Source organism: Diplotaxodon limnothrissa, linkage group LG4 (assembly GCF_057381915.1).
Source record: "Diplotaxodon limnothrissa isolate DT_005_m linkage group LG4, D_limnothrissa_male_GT1.1, whole genome shotgun sequence".
Taxonomy (NCBI): Eukaryota; Metazoa; Chordata; class Actinopteri; order Cichliformes; family Cichlidae; genus Diplotaxodon; species Diplotaxodon limnothrissa.
The window spans coordinates 5,043,129-5,064,350 of NC_140599.1; the positions used below are offsets into that span (position 1 = coordinate 5,043,129).

General features: G+C 43.1%; 2 protein-coding genes across 3 annotated transcripts in view; one reads left to right on the forward strand and one right to left on the reverse strand.

Annotated features, from left to right (window-relative positions):
* Positions 1–6,367, reverse strand: part of hdac5 (histone deacetylase 5) — a 71,475-nt gene extending 65,108 nt beyond the window's left edge. Inside the window, exons 1-2 of one of the 2 annotated variants that reach the window (XM_085351309.1) lie at positions 6,334–6,367; positions 6,145–6,256 (exon numbers count right to left, since the gene is read on the reverse strand). The gene's annotated coding sequence lies outside the window, so the exon portion shown is untranslated. Of the gene's footprint in view, positions 1–6,144 lie in introns of both variants that reach the window. The other variant, XM_085351307.1, reaches the window with a different exon arrangement.
* Positions 6,368–8,131: 1,764 nt separating this feature from the next.
* Positions 8,132–10,325, forward strand: LOC146633088 (zinc finger MYM-type protein 1-like). Its single transcript, XM_085352906.1, has 3 exons — positions 8,132–9,051; positions 9,476–9,590; positions 9,798–10,325. The coding sequence occupies exons 1-3, from the start codon at positions 8,132–8,134 to the stop codon at positions 10,323–10,325; spliced, it is 1,563 nt and encodes a 520-aa protein (XP_085209032.1).
* The last annotated feature ends 10,897 nt before the right edge of the window (positions 10,326–21,222 follow it).

Consider the following 21,222-nt stretch of genomic DNA (forward strand, 5'->3'; position numbering starts at 1 on the left):
TCACTTTCTACAGTCTCTGGTCATGACATCACTGACATTCACTTCCAGTATGGATGCAGCCCAGTCAAAGTCCAGACCTAAATCACACTGAGATGCTTTGGCACGAACATGCCCTTCTTCCTCAAAAACCCTCCAATGTGACTGAATTAAATATATGTGCAAAGATGCAGGCCCAAATCCCTCCATGGTGATGTGAAAGACTCATTGCCAGTTATCGCAAATGCTGCCAAGGATAGCACAACCACTTATTAGGTTTAAGGTTTTTAAAATATTGTGATGATAAAGAAAATTCTTGCTTGTTCCTTGTATTACCCTTGGGGTTGTTATAAACTCTTCGTGAACATCTACAAATCAGATATAATGGGTAATTATGCATATTACCTACAGTAGCAGTCAAGAGTTTCAATACACTCTTAGAGCAGAGCAGTTAAATACAGGCAGTATGTATAATTACCTGTATGGCATCCAGTTACCTTGGATTCTCAGGAGAATGCAAATCCATAATGACAGGCCTTAAGCTAAGTGTTTATTGTCAAACCAATCATTGTCCTATACTACTACTACTAGGCTGTTTTAGGTAACAACAGAAAAACAAGACTGGCAGAAATAACCTCACCTTACACATAGTACCTGTTCAGTCTTACCTAGGACAGGCCGATATGACCTCATGAATACACACACAGACCCTGTGTTTGCGTAGTTTCTCTCTGGATACTCCGGCTTCCTCCCACAGTCCAAAGACATGCAGTTAGTGGGGATAGGTTAACTGATGATTCTAAATTACCTATAGAAGTGCTGGGTATTCAGTACCCTTCAGTACCCTTAGATTGTTTAGACTTAGACCTTAGACTGCTGTTAAAAGTCTAAAATTCAAAGCCACCATAAGCAGTAATAATGAATCTGCACACAGTGATGTCAATATTGCAACATCACTGTGTGCAGTTTACCCCAAGCTATAAAAGACATGACCTCACCAATAACTAGTAACTAACAAAATAGTACTAACCAAAGACAGGTAGCATGGTAACAATTTAAAAAAAACATCTTATGGTAGCATGAGTGTCCCGGGTTTGATCAATGACCATTAACAGAACCAATAAAGCTTTTTTCATTCTTTAGGGAAGAGATTTTTCTGTCCACACTCAAACACACTGTGGCAACTGTCCATCGTCTAAGGCCCGTTAACCCAAATGATGGGTTAACAGGGAAAATTTTCACAAAAATCCCTGGAAGTAAACTATGTCTATAGATGATACATCCACTTCAAAGACTTTCATACATGTGCCGTGTTATCTGTGTGACATGAACTTATTCCTTCACTCACTGCTCTTAACACACTAGCCTCTCTGTGAATGTTGTTTTTCCTTTACCAATGGCTTTTAAAATAGAAAGGCAGTCATTGGTTGATCTCTCTCACACACATTGAATACATGTAAAAAAAAAAAAAAAAAAAAAGAAGCCCTATATCAACCTGTTATCTTTTTTTTTTTTTTTTATTTCTTCCAGGAAACACCAATTAAGAGGAAGCTATGATCATGTAGCAGTTTTTATGAAGTAAATGAATAAGGGGCACATTGTGGGGTCCAGTTATAAATACAGCAATTATATGAATTTGAATCATTAAACTAAGGAAGAATAAGAGTACTGATAAGAGTTAATACAGATAAGCATTACCAGTACTGCTACTATTCAGTCCTTGTGACGTGCATCCCTACCCGTGAAATGTGTTCTACCTCAGCCTGTGCTTTGAGTTGCTGGATGATCTATGGCCAAACAACTCAGCCTCTAGGTGTTTTCACAACAGCTGATGCTGACGCACAAATTTGTGCTCCCTCTTGGGAGTAGGACCAATACTCAGCAGAACCATGCAGGATCAGTGCAACTGAACTTTAATCCCTTTTCAAGTGGTTTTGGCAAAGCTTTTGGATTTTTATCACCATAACCGACCTGCATGATTTGCGGATGAGTCCCTAGTCATACTGGTCACAAGCATTAGTGATGAGTGCTACTGTCCAATACAACATCAATTTCTTCAGATTGTTCTTTGTTTGAAATAGATTGAGGTTTAATATTGCCAGAGGGCAAAATAAAAGTAGACAAAGACACTGTCATCTAGTCCAACTGCAAATCACTAACTTTCCAGCAGAGATGCAAGGAGGCGGGATTACAAATCTAATAATAAAGACAGACTGTGGTCGTCTTATTTTGCAAAAAGGAAACTAAAACCTTGATGTTCAGAGAATTCCATACACGATGACTGATTGTCATTTTGGCTTTCACATTAATATAAAAGTACTAGTTTTTGTTTTAGCTCCATAGAAACTAGAGCTGGGCGATAGAAAGATAACGATATGTATCGCGATATAACTTTTACTCGATAGAGAAATTAAGCTATCGCGATAGACCTCGCCGCTCTTGTCCTCTTAAAAAAAAAAAAAAAAAAAGGTCAGCCGATCCAAATTAAGTAGCGCAGAGCCGAACCAATCACAGCCGCAGCGTCACGTCGCGTGACTTGTTACGTACAGCACAAGTGCCAAGCCGCACGTGTGTTTGTTTGGGAAGCAGCCAGCGGGTAATGGAGCCAGCGCATAATGGAGGAAATGAGAAAACAAATGATGGTTCCAATGCCGGAGAGATTGTCGAACGGAAGAGCCATAGAAGTTCCGTAGTTTGAAGGTACTTCGGCTATTTCAAGTCTGACAAAAAACAGAGTAGCGTGCACTGTAAATTGTGCCGAAAGCAAGTCTGGAAATACAATAAACTGGTGCATGCGTCACACTGCGCGCCACGTTATTGTTTCGGTGAAATGAATTTCTACAATACTGTTAATTCTACTCTGCAGTGTTTAAATGCTTACATATACACACCGTTACTGTCCCTCCACACATACGACTCGGTTCTGCTTCTATGCCCCAGCTTTGTTTACTTTTTCCCACCGAGGCTTCTAGACTTCTGATTGGCCAACATTTCTGCACGGTTAGGAATCTAGCGCCACCTGCTGCTTTGGCATGTTCATAGCAGCGTTTTCCTTCATTTCTGCCTTTATGTGTGGACGGATTATTTTTTAAAACGAAAACGGAAAATCTCCGTTTTCAAAAATACCCGTGTACGTGTGGACGTAGCCTCAGTCTCTGACTGGAAGCGCTAATTCGTCATTCGGCTTTTGTCAGACTAAAGTAACTGTTACAACTGTTTGAAAAGCTCAGCTATACAACAAGGAGAGATTGAGAATTTCCTTTTAGTTCTCAGTTTATTTGATATTGACAAAAGTTAGTCAGTTTTGTCTGTTCTTCTGTAAAACAAACTAAGATTTATTTTTAGAATTAATATTTTGTTTCTAAGTGGAATTGACAATTTAGTCTGTTTCATTTGTTCTATTTTGAAACTTAAACGCTTTAGCGGCTGCCTTTTGTGTAGTTTGTAATATTTGCCTTTATTTATCTGAAAAAGTCTCATGTTCCTTAAGTACATCTACCCTGTTGAACTTATTATGGGAAATAAATATTTAAAAACAAGCTGCTGATAATTTCAAATTTTACTTGTGAGCAACGGCACATTTAAATCTTACAAATATAGTTATTTGGCTTATATCGTGATAGATATCGTTATCGCCTGAAATGAAAAAAACATATCGTGATATGAAAAAATCTCATATCGCCCAGCTCTAATAGAAACCATAGAATCTAAACACTGCGTATGTACCAAAGCCAGTTGGGGCACCTGTCTAACTTTACATACCGAAAACAAAGGACACCCACAAGCAAAACAAAAAAAACATGGCGAGTAGCCCTGCCTCATTGATAAGAAACAGTCAGGCATGAAAGTACTTTGTGTCGAAAGTGGATGACCAGGACATGCTAACTGACACGAGGCAGTATGCAAACAATCCCACTGTGTTTTTTGGACAAAGGAATGAAATGCTTCTAATTTAGCAAAGCACCTGAAAGATCAGCATTCAGATCTGTTCAAACAATTCAAGGTGAATGAGTTTCAGTTCATATTACCAACATCCAAAGTATTATGTTATCCTCAAAAATACATTACCATTTTGTTTGAGACAGATGTGAAACCATCTATGTCTTCTCAACAGAATATATCATTAACATTTTAAATAAATGGTCTGCCAGCATCATGTAAGTGATTTAAAATCACTTTTTAATGAAAGAGTTTAAGTAGATGGGATACTGGCTTTGTTTTGTTTTCAGATTAGGTATCAAGAATCATGTAATTCTGCTGGTATTGGCAAAGACTGCAAACGTTCAGGTATTGTGGCATGCCTATAATGCAGTGCTATGACCAACTGTGGGGAAGAAGAACTCTGACAGCAGGGGACCTCCAACAGAACCAGGCTCACAGTGGGGGCAGCATATCTGCTACAGCCAGCTCAGGGGTGAGAAGAAAATGTGGCTGCAGGTTAGCTTGTTGGGTGTGTATTTGTGGCGCTCTGTTTGAGACTGGTGACGATGTAACAAGATGTCCCATCACATTACAGAAAAACATAAATATGATGCTTTTTACTGACAGAACTATGATATTTTATCAGCATTAGGGTGATTTTATTATGTTATGCTATAAAGTGTTGTAATTTTTTCAAACATAAATGTAACATATTCACAAATAAGTTTTGTAATATTGCTGCAACCAGACCCTGGTCTGCGATTTTTACATTAGCACTACTGGGACTAAAAGGTAAAGCAGACATTAAAGATCAGCACTGAATATTACTTCTGTAATGTAACCATATTTTGTTTGTATGGATCCAGTGTAGTATTATAAATCTTGAGTATGTGATACTTCCATAACATCAATGATTACATGGGCTGCCAAACATTACAAAGCTGCCTCTTGATCCAAAAAAGGGAAGAGAGAAGGACTGAACACTCCAGATTCGACTTATGAGGCGCTTCACTTGCAACTTTGCAACTTGCAAGTTATCAGGTTAATTGAAATCTCCATGAGTCCTGTAAGGTTCTGCTTAAAATCTCAGACGCGGTTAGCATTAGGTAAGCAAAATAACAGAAATAGTGCCATATGAAAAGCACTTTACAGAGATGTGTGAGGGTTAACATTTTAATGTAAATTACTTGAATTACTTCTATATTTACTTTAGAGCCCTTTAGAGCCATATTGTTATGATATTACTTCATTGTATGCTTTTAGTTAGCATGTTGTTGTTGTTAAATGTAAAATATAATTAAGTTTTATAAGATGTAAGCAGGTTATGACTATTTGTTAATGCTGTATTCTCACTGCAGAGACTTACAGGTTAAGAGCTGAGGCTTGCTTGCTTGTGATTTTCACAAATATCTTTCTACCAACTTTACTTACCCCTCTTATTCTTAAACTGACTGTCTTACACTCTCTTGTTTTTATGCTCCTTCTATTACCTAAAGAGTAATTCAGTGAGCTCCATAATAAGGAGTCATTAATCATGAGATGACACAACTCCTGAACTGCAGCAAGATGGCAAAAATGCACATACAAATTAGACATTTTTAGTCAGTATACAACTCGACAATGATGCTTTAATGGCACTGCAGATGCAATAAGATTCAGGGGAAAAACTGGACAGCCTCAACATAAGTTAGTGTCTGAATACATGTGAAGACTTCATACCAGCAGTGGTAGTGGTACCCATAACAGCTACTAGTAGCAGCTGTTATGTTCTTCATTGGTAGCCCCTGGCAAGTAAAACCACCATATTTGTAGTTAATTGGTGCCCATTGCTAGCTCTTAGTTTATTAACTTGTGGTTGTCAGCTGTTTGTTCTGTACTAGTTAGCTGGAAGCTATCATGTCACTCCTGGCACGCCGCTAGTGCCTGTATGAAGCTGTAATAACTGTTACCTGTTTGGTAGCTAGTTAGCTGTTGTATCTGTCAGGTGTGAGCTTGTGTATTTTAGCTAGCCTTAGCACTAACTACACAGTTTCCAAGTTAGCCTATGCGTTAACTGTACGGCAGAAGTGAGGACAACGTTATAGCAAAAGCACAAAATGTTACATCTTAGCTCTGCAGCAAAATAAGACCAAATAAATGTCTACGCATAATGTTCTTGGACGGTCACGCACACACGCACGCGCCTCAATCTCTCGCTCACGCTCTCCCTCTCTCCCGCTTTCTCCCTCTGATAAAACCCCACGGTACCGTGGATGTCGGCGGCTCCTCTTGGAATGTGTATTAGAGCAGAGGTCGCTTCCTCCCGGCTTTGGTTTCTGCCGAGGCACGGTGTGTCCCTCCGTGGAGCTCCTTTGCGCTTCTAATTCACACGAAAACGCGTAGTTTAACAAGCGGGACGCGTCTCACCTCCTACCGCTTCACCTCCTCCATATTTACCGTCTGCCTCTCTCCCTCTCTCTCGCTCTTTCTCCCACCACCAACAACAACATTATTGACGTCCTCCTCTTGCCACGTGACCAGTCTGCTGAGGCTAAAAATAGACTCAATAGAAACCAATGGAGGCAGACAGACAAGGCAGAAGTAGACAGACAGACGTAAAGTTTGGCTTGTTTGCCTGCTTCACCTTACTTTGTCAGATAATCTTCGTTAGTGGAGGCAACCGGACAGCGTCTTACTTTCGAGCAACAGATAACACAGGAAAGACTTTCTAAGAGTATTCCCTTTAGTTGCGCAATTCATGAGCAATAAATAAGCTGACTGCCAGGTTTATGAACTTGTGAAGAGTGCTAAGATTCTTATCATCTATGAATATTTTTTGCTTTATTCATGAGCAAACTCTCTACTATCACACTGCATGGCCTTTTTTGTTATTTTTTTAGAGCTCTAGTATGGCGATTACACTAAGCTAATCATTTGATTTCACAGAAGTCGCTTTAAAATCCAGACATGTTTGAAGAAGTTCTATAAAAGGTTAATACAAACTCTTAGTGATTTGATAGTATTTTCACATCCAGGAGACCAGGATTCAAGTAGAAACTTGGAATACAGTGTCTACTTGTACTGAAGCGCATCCCTGTCATAAGATGTGTCCGATCTATTGCAGGGCTAACTGAGAGGCAGACAACCACAAGTCTTACAGTCACAGGGAGAACATAGAAACGCCACACAGAAAGGTTTTGGGCTGAATTCAAAACAGGACCTCCTTGCTGTGAGGCAGTGGCGGCTGGCCCATAGGGGGCGCTCGGGCTCCGCCCCCCCAAATGTGGAGGAGTAAAAATATATATTTTTAAAAAATTCATCAATGATAGTTTTACTATGTGTGTGCCCATATACAGCCAGGCGTATTTTAACATTTTCACCAGCTGACTCATTAAAGTTCAACCAACAAACGGTGTTTTTCTTCTTCTGGGGCGCTCGTCAAAGCGCCCTTGATATGCAGCGAAATAGCCTATCATTAAATGGTTGCCAGGGGAAAATAATAAATATTTGACCTATCAGCGTCGCTGAATTAAATGGTTTGGGGGCGCTTAAAATTGCGCCCCTGCAGAAAACGCGCGAAGATTTGCTGTTCTAGAATTTTACCTCAGTCAGTAGCCTAAGTGAGCTATAAGGTCAGAGAGAGACGATGGCAGCGGTATTGTTAGCGGTTGAGGCACAGCCTCCCCCAAATTCGGTTAGATCGCTTCTAACCTACCCTTTTGCCAGAAGGACAATGGCAGAAAAACTGCAAGTTAAAGAGTTGGGACCTGACAAGCCCGAAATTCAACTAACCCAGGCAACGAAGGAGAAGTCAAAAGCATACAACAGGACTTTTTGTCGGAGTTGGTTCCAGCGCAAGTCGTGGCTGACAGGCTGTGGAACAGCTAATGCACTTTTTTGTTTCCCGTGCATACTGTTCAAAAGTGACAAGTGTGATTTGACGTGGACACAATCTGGACAAACCGACTTAAAGCACCTCTCCGAACGAATCAAGAAACATGAAAGCTCACGAGTTCATATGGACAACAGTGTAAAGCTAGCTGTGCTAGGGAAAACTAGCATAGCGGCGCAGCTAGATGATGGACATCGGATTGCTTTAAGAAGGCACAACGAAGAGGTAGATAAAAACCGTCATATTTTATCTAAAATCATCGATTGTATTAAGTTTTGTGGTGCTTTTGAGCTAGCAATGCGGGGACATGATGAAAGTGATTCCTCAGACAATCCAGGGATTTTTAGAGGTTTAGTCGACTTGATGGCATCAATTGATCACGACTTGAGGCAACACCTTGAAAATGCTACTGTATTTAAAGGCACCTCGAAAACAGTCCAGAACGAGATCCTGGATTGCATGTTGGCAGTTCTGAGAGAAAGGATCGTGGAAGAAGTAAAGGCAGCGAAGTTTTTAGCCATTCAAGCTGATGAAACCACTGACATTTCTACACACTGTCAGTTAGTCATGGTGCTAAGATACATTGACCAACGAAACCGTATTCAAGAGCGTTTTTTTGAATTCATCAAGCTACCCAATGCTTGTGCAGATGCAATAGCCAGTGCCTTATCGGAGAGGCTGCGCTTCATCCTCCCCCAGGGACAAGAGAGAAAGTTGATCGCCCAGGCCTACGATGGGGCCGCTGTAATGAGGGGTACCACTGGAGGAGTGCAGCGTAAGATACAGGACATTTATGCTAACGCTCACTACGTACATTGTTATGCCCATCAGTTAAACCTGGTAATGCAACAAGCAACCTCCCACATCCCTCAAATCAGTCACTTTTTTTCCGACATAGCAGGATTCGCTTCTTTTTTTACTAAATCGAGCAAGAGGACTGCAGTGCTTGACGAGGTGGTGGCGCACCGACTTCCAAGTGCATCGGCAACCCGTTGGAACTTCAACAGTCGTGCTGTGAATACAGTGTATGAACATAAAGACGATCTGGTGAGGTGTTTTCAGACCATCCGTAACAGTGAAGGATTTGATGCCCCTACAAAGAGAGATGCCGGTGGTTTCGTGAGAATGCTGGAAAACGAAGCTTTCTGTTTTTTCCTGGCCTTGTTTCACAAGATAATGCCACATGTAGACATGCTGTATAACCACCTACAGAAGAGAAACATCGATTCTGTCACCATCGCAGGGATCACCCAGACATTCATCAGCCGCATGCAGGCTATCAGGTAGGCATAAAAGCATAAATATGTAACCTAGAATAAATGTTAATTATCTATGCATAGATTCTATCAAATTCTCTGCATATATTCTGTGTTCTGTGACTTAAATGTTTAATGGAATTCAGATAATTTTGATTTATATCAGCCTTTGAAGTAATTTTATGAAAAATATTTGATTAAGTATATTTGATGAAGTATATTCCCAGTAATGATTTGATGTAGCCTATACCATAGGCTATTTCCTGAAATTATGGCCAGGGCCTTTATTTACTTGCACTGGTTTTCCCCCAGCCATTAAACCAGGTCCGGTTATTAATTAAATCCGGTAATTCCCGGTAATTAGAACACAACCTTTGTTTGGTTTGTGTTTGGTTAATATATCCCTATTCAGTTTTCAGAAGCCATTAATGAAACTTATGTATTGGATCAGGGAGGCACTTCCTAATCTGGTTGTGGATGAGGAGTACAGGGGACCTGTTCAAGACCCACCCACAAAGAGACGGAGAACATTGGGGGAAGACAGGCAACACCATTTGGCACTGGAGGTAAGCACTAGCTGCTTGGTCTGATTTAAATCGGATCATCAGATAAAATCTAATGACGATGCTGTCAGATGTCATTTGATATAGTGGTCATGACTGTTTTGTTTTGTTATGGACAGATTTTTTTTTTCAGAATAATGATTAACATGAGACATGTGCCAAAGTCTTACCACTGAATCTAACTCTTACCAATTATATATTATTGGATAGGTGTGCGACACCATTATGAGCCATGCCAAGGAGAGGTTTTCTTTCACCAAGCACCTTGTCAGCGCCACTCTGTTGCAAGGAGACTTGTTCCAACAACACAGCAAAAATTTTCCAGATGCAGCACTACAAACCACAGTGGAAGCCTATCCCTCATTGGACAAAGCCAGACTTAAAACAGAACTGTCCCTGATCTACGACAACGAGGAGTTTCAGAGTTGTAGTGGTGCGCTGGCGCTCTATCAGGTTCTGATGGAAAACAACCTTCAAGACACATTCACCGAAACTGTAAGTCTTCTTAACATCCTCATCACCACACCAATGACAACATCAGAATCGGAGAGGTGTTTCTCTACTTTAAAGAGGATAAAAACTTTCCTGAGAAACAATATGGCTCAGGATCGGCTCAACGCTCTGGCTATGCTGTCCATAGAGAAAAAACTCACACAAGAACTTCCTGATTTCAACACCAGGGTCATCGAGAAATTTGCCACTCAGAAAGACAGACGAGCAAAGTTCTTGTACAAATAAGAACCCTTAACCATATTTACTCTCTTTCTCCATCCCTCTCTCTTTCTCTCTTTAGCCCACCCCCCCAATCAGTTTACAGTTGTTGTTTTCAATAGTTATTTTTCATTCATTCAAAAAAAAAAAAAAAAATCTGTTTATGTTCATTTTTACAAATCTATACAAATGGCCAGAATATGGTTGTTCATTTTTACAAATCTATACAAATGGCCAGAATATGGTTGTTCATTTTAAATTTAAATTAAAATTGTGTTGTTTGATGTACTCATTAAATGGGTCATTTTAGTCGATATCATAAAAATTGCCCCCCCTGAGATTTTTTTCAGGAGCCGCCACTGCTGTGAGGTAAGGCCACTGCACCACTTTGTCATCCAGTGCTCTTTGATAAGTTTTTTTTTTTCAGCTTCTTGTTTTTGTTTGTTTGTTTGTTTGTTTTTTACCACATCATACAACCCTAATTATACATTTAATTGTACTCAATGCACGGTGTTTGCGAAAGCATATATCATTTACAACATCAATATGTTGTAAATTATAGATTCACAGTTTATAGCTTTTTTACACTGACTGCTCACTGTTAGTTACACCATGCTAATACCAGGTTAGACCCTTTTTGCCTTCAGAACTACCTTAAGTCTTTGTGGCATGCATTAAACATGGTTCAGGAAACATTCCTGTGAGGTTTGGGTCAATATTGATATGATAGCATCAAACAGTTGCTGCAGATCCGTGAGCTACACATCCAAGATGTGCCACCATTCATTTCTCAGCTCATCATTTAATTTGTTTTTAAGTGACTGGTGAATTACAGATTTTATAAACACAGCAAAACTCAGAAACAAAGTGCATTTCCAACAGAGCTGCTAACAATAAAAAGTGTTTTGGTAAAAATTACTATGAATGGCATAATCTTTGTCTTGTCCTATTGTGTGCAGCAGTGTGTGTGTGAGTGTAAATGTTAGGCAAAGTGCTTGAATGGGAAAATAAGACTTTGTAGTAAGAAAATGCTTTGAGTGCTCAAATTAAGAAAAAGCCTTTATATATGTATATACACTAGGACATACATCCAGAGCATACATCCAATAAGGGTCCTCAGGCTACGCCCATGGTATCAAACCCTACATCGGAATCTGAGCGAGAGACATATAGCTGAAGCCATAATGGCTCAGATGTGGCCCTGGTTTGGGCCAGGTGATAAAGAACCAGGATACTCTAATGAGAAGTGGGCTACTGGAACAATATATGCATGTATGCCTTGCCTGCTAGCATCTTGCACCCTGCTGTTATGTGCTGGATTGTCTCTGGGGCATCTTTACACAGCCTGCACCTGGGGTCTTGCCTGGTGTGATAGACCCCAGCCTCTATGGATCTTGTACTCAGAGCTTGTTCTTGTGCTGCCATGATTAGTGCCTCTGTGCTGTCTTTCAGTCCAGCTTTGTCCAGCCACTGGTAGGATTTCTGGACCATTCATGGTAAGGAGCTTTCTTGTCTTTATGTCAGTGGCTTCTATCTCCTCCTTTGGCCAGCCTATTACCCCAGCAGGGTACCTGATCACGGGCAGGGCATACGTGTTGATGGCCCGGATCTTGTTCTTACCATTCAGCTGACTCCTCAGGACTTGCCTGACCCTCTGCAGGTACTTGGTGGTTGCAGCTTTTCTAGCGGCCTCTTCATGGTTCCCATTTGCCTGCGGGATCCCCAGGTACTTGTAACTGTCCTCTATGTCTGCAATGTTGCCTTCTGGTAGTTCAATCCCCTCAGTTCTGACTACCTTCCCTCTCTTTGTTACCATCCGACTACACTTCTCCAGTCCGAACGACATTCCAATGTCATTGCTGTATAGCCTGGTAGTGTGGATCAGTGAATCGATGTCTCGTTCACTCTTGGCATACAGCTTGATGTCATCCATGTACCGTGGCTGACAACTGCTCCGTTCCGTAGTCGGTATCCGTAGCCAGTCTTGTTAATGATCTCACTGAGAGGGTTCAGGCCTATGCAGAACAGCAGTGGGGACAGAGCATCTCCTTGGTAGATCCCGCACTTGATGGTGACTTGTGCTATGGGCTTGGAGTTGGCCTCTAGTGTTGTACGCCACATCCCCATTGAGTTCCTGATGAAGGCTCTTAGGGTCCCATTGATCTTGTACAATTCTAGGCATTCCAGTATCCAGCTGTGGGGCATTGAGTCATAGGCCTTCTTGTAATCAATCCAGGCAGTGCACAGGTTGGTCAGTCTGGTCTTGCAGTCTCGGCTGATTGTTCTGTCTACCAGTAGCTGGTGTTTTGCGCCTCTGGTATTCTTGCCAATTCCTTTCTGTGTCCCGCTCATGTATTGACCCATGTGCCTGTTCAAACCTGGATCCCCCGTAGCCGGTTACCAAGATTACGTGAAGTACCCTCAGAAGGTCTGCTAGATGATGTTAATGCAGCACTACGGGCAATACCTACAACCACGATTACCAACACTAACACTCTCAGTGGCAAGGGAACAATAAGAGAACAGCACCACCAAGGCTGGAGACGGAGCAATACTGGAAGAGCATATGGGAGAAGGATGCAACCCATAACGGCAATGCTCAGTGGCTAGAGGATCTGAGGGCAGACCACAGCGACCTCCCTGAACAGGGTCCAGTAACCATCACAGTGGCAGATATCCAAGAAAGGGTCTCCAGTATGAAGAGTTGGACAGCACCAGGGCCCGACATGGTTCACGCCTACTGGCTGAAGAAGCTGACTGCACTCCACGAGCGTCTGGCAGCACAAATGAACCAGCTGCTAGTTAACGAGAGACACCCGGAATGGCTAACCGAAGGTCGGACGGTCCTGATCCCCAAGGACCCCAAGAAGGGACCGGTCCCCTCCAACTACCGACCAATAACCTGCCTCAGTACTACATGGAAGCTCCTGTCAGGCATCATATCGGCTAAGATGAACAGGCACATGGGTCAATACATGAGCGGGACACAGAAAGGAATTGGCAAGAATACCAGAGGCGCAAAACACCAGCTACTGGTAGACAGAACAATCAGCCGAGACTGCAAGACCAGACTGACCAACCTGTGCACTGCCTGGATTGATTACAAGAAGGCCTATGACTCAATGCCCCACAGCTGGATACTGGAATGCCTAGAATTGTACAAGATCAATGGGACCCTAAGAGCCTTCATCAGGAACTCAATGGGGATGTGGCGTACAACACTAGAGGCCAACTCCAAGCCCATAGCACAAGTCACCATCAAGTGCGGGATCTACCAAGGAGATGCTCTGTCCCCACTGCTGTTCTGCATAGGCCTGAACCCCCTCAGTGAGATCATTAACAAGACTGGCTACGGATACCGACTACGGAACGGAGCAGTTGTCAGCCACCTCCTGTACATGGATGACATCAAGCTGTATGCCAAGAGTGAACGAGACATCGATTCACTGATCCACACTACCAGGCTATACAGCAATGACATTGGAATGTCGTTCGGACTGGAGAAGTGTAGTCGGATGGTAACAAAGAGAGGGAAGGTAGTCAGAACTGAGGGGATTGAACTACCAGACGGCAACATTGCAGACATAGAGGACAGTTACAAGTACTTTGGGATCCCGCAGGCGAATGGGAACCATGAAGAGGCCGCTAGAAAAGCTGCAACCACCAAGTACCTGCAGAGGGTCAGGCAAGTCCTGAGGAGTCAGCTGAATGGTAAGAACAAGATCTGGGCCATCAACACCTACGCCCTGCCCGTGATCAGGTACCCTGCTGGGGTAATAGGCTGGCCAAAGGAGGAGATAGAAGCCACTGACATAAAGACAAGAAAGCTCCTTACCATGCATGGAGGGTTTCACCCCAAGTCCAGCACCCTGAGGCTGTATGCTAAGCGGAAGGAAGGGGGCCGGGGACTGGTGAGTGTCAGCACCACAGTCCAGGATGAGACAACGAACATCCAAGAATACATTGGGAAGATGGCCCCAACTGACCGAGTGCTCAGTGAATACCTCAGGCAGCAGAAACCCAAGAAAGAGGAGGGAGACGAGGAACCATCATGGAAGGACAGGCCCCTGCACGGTATGTACCACCGGCAGATAGAGGAGGTGGCTGATATCCAGAAATCCTACCAGTGGCTGGACAAAGCTGGACTGAAAGACAGCACAGAGGCACTAATCATGGCAGCACAAGAACAAGCTCTGAGCACAAGATCCATAGAGGCTGGGGTCTATCACACCAGGCAAGACCCCAGGTGCAGGCTGTGTAAAGATGCCCCAGAGACAATCCAGCACATAACAGCAGGGTGCAAGATGCTAGCAGGCAAGGCATACATGGAACGCCATAACCAAGTGGCCGGCATAGTGTACAGGAACATCTGTGCCGAGTATAACCTGGAAGTCCCGAGGTCAAAATGGGAGATGCCCCCAAGGGTGGTGGAGAATGACCGAGCTAAGATCCTGTGGGACTTCCAGATACAGACGGACAAAATGGTGGTGGCTAACCAACCGGACATAGTGGTGGTAGACAAACAGAAGAAGACGGCCGTAGTGATCGATGTAGCGGTTCCGAATGACAGCAATATCAGGAAGAAGGAACACGAGAAGCTGGAGAAATACCAAGGGCTCAGAGAAGAGCTCGAGAGGATGTGGAGGGTGAAGGTAACGGAGGTCCCCGTGGTAATCGGAGCACTAGGTGCGGTGACTCCCAAGCTAGGCGAGTGGCTCCAGCAGATCCCGGGAACAACATCGGCGATCTCTGTCCAGAAGAGCGCAGACCTGGGAACAGCTAAGATACTGTGCAGGACCCTCAAGCTCCCAGGCCTCTGGTAGAGGACCCGAGCTTGAAGGATAAACTGCCCGCAGGGGCGTGCTGGGTGTTGTTATATATATATATATATATATATATATATATATATATATATCAAATCAAATCAAATCAAATCACTTTTATTGTCACATCACATGTGCAGGCACACTGGCACAGCACATGCGAGTGAAATTCTTGTGTGCGAGCCCCACAAGCAACAGAGATGTGCAAACACAACAACACAAACGAGCAAAATACAAGAATGGCCAACCTGAAACTAATAAATATATGTACAATATATAATAGTGTATGCATTTCTGGATGTGTATACTAAATATTTTCCTACGTGTGTGTGTGTGTGTGTGTGTGTGTGTGTGTGTGTGTGTGTGTGTGTGTGTGTATACACATTTTTACAAATTAAATAGTAAAAAAAATAAAAAATAAAATAAAATAAAATAAATAAAAATAATAATAATAATAATAATAAAATATATAAAATATACAGAGTTGAATATGTGCAAAACAAGTGGCATTTATATACAGTGTGGAGTGCATAATGTTGAAGTTCCAGTAGTGAAGCTGAGGTGTCTATGACGTGTTCAGCAGTCTGATGGCCTGATGGAAAAAGCTGTCTCTCAGTCTGCTGGTACGGGACCGGATGCTGCAGAACCTCCTTCCTGATGGAAGCAGTCTGAACAGTTTATGGCTGGGGTGACTGGAGTCCTTGATGATCCTCCCCGCTTTCCTCAGGCACCGCTTCCTGTAGATGTCTTGGAGGGAGGGAAGCTCACCTCCAATTATCCGTTCAGAGCACCGCACTACTCGCTGGAGAGCTTTGCAGTTGTAGGCGGTGCTGTTGCCATACCAGGTGGTGATGCATCCAGTGAGGATGCTCTCAATGGCACAGTGATAGAAGGTCCTGAGGATGCGGGGGCTCATGCCGAATCTTTTCAGTCTCCTGAGAAAGAAGAGGCGCTGCTGCGCCTTCTTCACTGTTTTGTTTGTGTGTACTGACCACGTAAGATCCTCAGCCAGATGTACTCCAAGGAACCGGAAGCTGCTCACTCTCTCCACAGGTTAGTACAGAGGGAAGTTAGCCAACTATCAGGACTGAAGAAAGGCAAGCTGGCCATACCTGAGACCTTAGAAATTGCCAAGGAAAGACTCATAGTCTTGGCTAACCCCCGAAAAAGTATACCAGAGAAATAGTAGCTAGGATAAAAAAACAGATGTCCTCCACTGAACCATCCAAAGTATACTCTCAGTGGCAGGGAAACAATATAAGAACAATGCCACTATGCCTGGAGACTGAGCAATACTGTAAGGATATATGGAAGAGAGGATGCAACACATCAATACTCAGTTGCTAGTGGATCTAAGAACAGACCACAGCAACCTCCCTGAACAGGATCCAGTAAGCCAAGAACTGTCTTGAGTCTCAAGTATGAAGCATTGGACAGCACCAGGCCCTGACATGATTCACACCTATTGGCGAAAGTATAACTACAAGTACCTTAGAATCCCACTGGCAAATAGGAACCATGAAAAGGCCACTAGGAAAGCAAAGCAGCAACCACCAAATACCTGCAGAGAATAAAGCAAGTCCTGAGGAGTCAGCTGAATGGGAAGAAGATCCGTGCAATCAACACCTATGCCATGCCAGTCTTTAGATACCTTGCTGAGGTCATAAGCTGGCCAAAGAAGAAGATGAAAGCCACTGACATCAAGACTGGAAAGCACCTTGCAATGCATGGAGGGTTTCAGCCCAGGTTCACTGGACCCTCTACAGTTTGCATACCGCCACAACAGGTCCACTGATGATGCCATAGCCCTGACACTACACACTGCCCTGTCACACCTGGAGAAGAGAGACACGTATGTGAGGATGCTGTTTGTAGATTACAGCTCAGCATTCAATACCATCGTTCCCTCGAAGCTGGACAGGAAACTGCAGGATCTAGGACTGAGCAGCTCCCTCTGCAGCTGGATCCTTAGCTTCCTGTCTGACAGACGCCAGGTGGTCAGACTGGGCAGCATCACCTCATCCCCCATCACACTGAACACTGGTGCTCCACAGGGGTGTGTACTGAGCCCTCTCCTGTACTCACTCTACACCTACGACTGCACAGCCACTAACAGCTCCAACATCATTGTGAAGTTTGCGGACGACACTACAGTGGTGGGTCTTATCACCAACGGTGATGAGACGGCTTACAGGGAGGAGGTCAGCGCCCTGACCCACTGGTGTCAAGACAACCATCTCACCCTCAACGTCGCAAAGACAAAGGAGTTGATAGTGGACTTCCGGAGGTGCAGAGAAGTACACACCCCCATCACCATCAACGGCGCTGCTGTGGAGAGAGTGAGCAGCTTCCGGTTCCTTGGCGTACACCTGGCTGAGGATCTTACGTGGTCAGTACACACAAACAAAACAGTGAAGAAGGCGCAGCAGCGCCTCTTCTTTCTCAGGAGACTGAAAAGATTCGGCATGAGCCCCCGCATCCTCAGGACCTTCTATCGCTGTGCCATTGAGAGCATCCTCACTGGATGCATCACCACCTGGTATGGCAACAGCACCGCCTACAACTGCAAAGCTCTCCAGCGAGTAGTGCGGTGCTCTGAACGGATAATTGGAGGTGAGCTTCCCTCCCTCCAAGACATCTACAGGAAGCGGTGCCTGAGGAAAGCGGGGAGGATCATCAAGGACTCCAGTCACCCCAGCCATAAACTGTTCAGACTGCTTCCATCAGGAAGGAGGTTCTGCAGCATCCGGTCCCGTACCAGCAGACTGAGAGACAGCTTTTTCCATCAGGCCATCAGACTGCTGAACACGTCATAGACACCTCAGCTTCACTACTGGAACTTTAACATTATGCACTCCACACTGTATATAAATGCCACTTGTTTTGCACATATTCAACTCTGTATATTTTATATATTTTATTATTATTATTATTATTATTATTATTATTTTATTTTTTATTTTTTTTACTATTTAATTTGTAAAAATGTGTATACACACACACACACACACACACACACACACACACACACACACACACACACACACACACACACACGTAGGAAAATATTTAGTATACACATCCAGAAATGCATACACTATTATATATTGTACATATATTTATTAGTTTCAGGTTGGCCATTCTTGTATTTTGCTCGTTTGTGTTGTTGTGTTTGCACATCTCTGTTGCTTGTGGGGCTCGCACACAAGAATTTCACTCGCATGTGCTGTGCCAGTGTGCCTGCACATGTGATGTGACAATAAAAAAGTGATTTGATTTGATTTGACCTCCCTGATACTGTACTGTTCCAGTGAGTGTCAGAACTATGATCCAGGATGAAACAACAAAGATCCATCCAATAATGTGCTTAGTGAATACCTCAGGAGGCAGAAATAAGAGAAAGAAAAGGAGCAAAAAGAGGAACCATCATGGAAGAACAGGCTCTTGCTGAGCCTACTATTTGCAGGTAGAAGCAGTGGCTGATATTGGAAAATGGCTACCAACACCAATAGCTGAAAAAACTGGACTGAAAGACACCACAAAGGCATTAATCATGGCAACACAGGAACAAGCTCTAAGGACAAGATCAATAGAGGATGGGGTCTACACCAAGCCAGATTCCAGGTGTAGTGTGTAAGAATCCATCACATTATGGAAGGGTGCAATATGCTAGCAGGCAGGGTATACATGGGATACCATAACCAAGTGGCTAGCATAGTATGCAGGAACATCTGTGCCAAGGCTGGCCTGGAAGTCACCAGGTCAAAGTGGGATGCGGTCCGTAAGGTGGTTGAGAATGACCAAGTTAAGATCCTTTGGGTCTTCCAGATACAGAAGAACAAATGGTGACGGCTAACCAACCTGACATCATAGTGGTGGACAAGCAGAGGAAGCAAGCCTTAGTGATAGATGTAACTATTCTAAATGATATCAACATATGTGAAAAGGACCACAAAAAGCACGAGAAATAGCAGGGACTGAGAGAGGAGCTAGAGAAAATGTGGAGGCAGCAGTGGTCCCCATGGTAATCTGAGCACTCAGGGCATTGACCTCCAAAACTGGGTGAGTGGCTCCAGCAGATCCCAGGAACAACATCTGAGATTGCTGTCCAGAACAGCGTAGTCTTTAGACCTGTCCATAGGCAGTGTTGTGGCACTGACACATTTGGCTGCCAATAGAAATGGGTCACTGCTGTTTAGTGATGGTGTGACTGCTTATAAGTAACAGGGTAGATTCTGAAGCTATACTCTGTGCTGAGATTTAGTAAAAATGCAGAACATTTGACACTACTTCACAGTACACATGGACAATGAGCCAAAATGAACTGTAAAAGTGACTCAAAACAAGGTAATGAAATGTTCTCAAATGGGAAATTAAGGAACCTGAACTCAATTCATCTGAGCATTATATTACTTACTGTAGACTAATCTGATGGCAAAAAAACCCATAAGTTAGCAATAACTGAAGGCAACTGTAGTGAAGGCCTACCAAATTATTTTAGGGAGCAAGCTTAGCATTTTGTGATGTCCATGTTCTGCTGAGTTCAGACAATCATTCACTGAAAAGGATACGTTGTTACAATAAGACACAATAGTTCTTTTTTTCATTATTATTATTATAACTACCTTTATTGAGGGCAGCACTTCAATCATGTCAGTCATGTCAAGTGTGCGGAGGTGCATGAAAATGTTGCCATTTTTTAGGCATTTCTGAATCTCACTGTAGCCCACTAAACATATGGTGGCATGGATAAGATGTAGTAATACATCATAATGGACACCAAATTTCTAATATTAGGCCAATCAGAGTCAAAGTCCTGCATATCAGTAATGCAGGAGCACTTCAGTTCAAATTTGTCAAAATCTGATTTTTTTAAAAAGCAATTAGTCTGATGTAAACAGGTGAAAACAACTGTCAGATTTAATTGGATAGCTCAGAAGAAACGCTGCAGAATCTCACTTTCATTCACAGTAAACAAAAAGAGAGGAGAGGAGGAATCATAGCTGAGGCTATAAATATATTCTCTCTTTGCACAATGTGAAAATGCTAAATAGATACATGCGGAGGAGGTGGACGGAATAAAAAATGGAGACTGGGAAAAAAATGAGGGAGGAAAGGTTTGGAGAGAGATGGGGTAGAAAGGACAAAAAAGGAAAGAAGGTGGGAAATGGAGGAGAGGGTTGAGAAGGAGGACATGAGGAGGAGAGGAGAAACAATGTGCATTAAGCCAAAAAGAGGAGAAAGGATGGGTTGCAATGAAAGGTCGGAGAAAATGGAGAGACAGAAATAGAGAAGTAAAGAGCTATTCTGGTAATGATGTTGTTGCCATGGAGATGCTGTCCTCGCTCAGGCTACTCCACAGGTGCCTCGTGGGTATTTCTAAGGAACTGTGCTGATTGGAGGGGTTTATGGAAGAGAAGGCTATGGATTGGTTGGTGTACATGGATGTCAAAGGTCGTGTCATTGCTTCCGATTACTCTCTACATATTTTCTTATCCCCTCCTTTTATGTTCTCCCTCTGACGAGTCATGAAATGAATTGAAATAAAGCTAAAATGAATGAGGTGCATCAGTGATAGTAAAATGTGTATCACACCTACACACTGTTATGTAGTAAATTACAAGTGCGTAGAGCGCTTAATGAAAGGGTTTCCATGGCCAAGCAGCTTCACCCAAGAGCTTGCCACCATTGGACTCTAGAGCATTGGAGATTTGTTCTCTGGAGTGACAAATCACACTTCTTTGTCTGGCAATCCAATGGACAAGTCTAGATTTGGTGGTTGCCAGGAGAATGTTACTTACCTGACTGCACTGTGCCAAGTGTGAAGTTTGGTGGAGAGGGGATTATGGTGTGGGGTTGTTTCTCGGGAGTTGGGCTTGGCCCCTTAATTCCAGTTAAAGGAACTCTTTATACGTCAGTACACCAGAACATTTTGGACAGTTTCATGTCCCAACTTTGTTGGAACCTTTAATGAGCAAGTTTGGTGTAGAAGAACTTGACTGCACAGTGACCGCTACCCAATAGAACACCTTTGAGATGATTTAGAGCGGAAACTGAGCCAGGCCTTCTCATCCATCATCAGTGTGTAACCTCACTTTCTG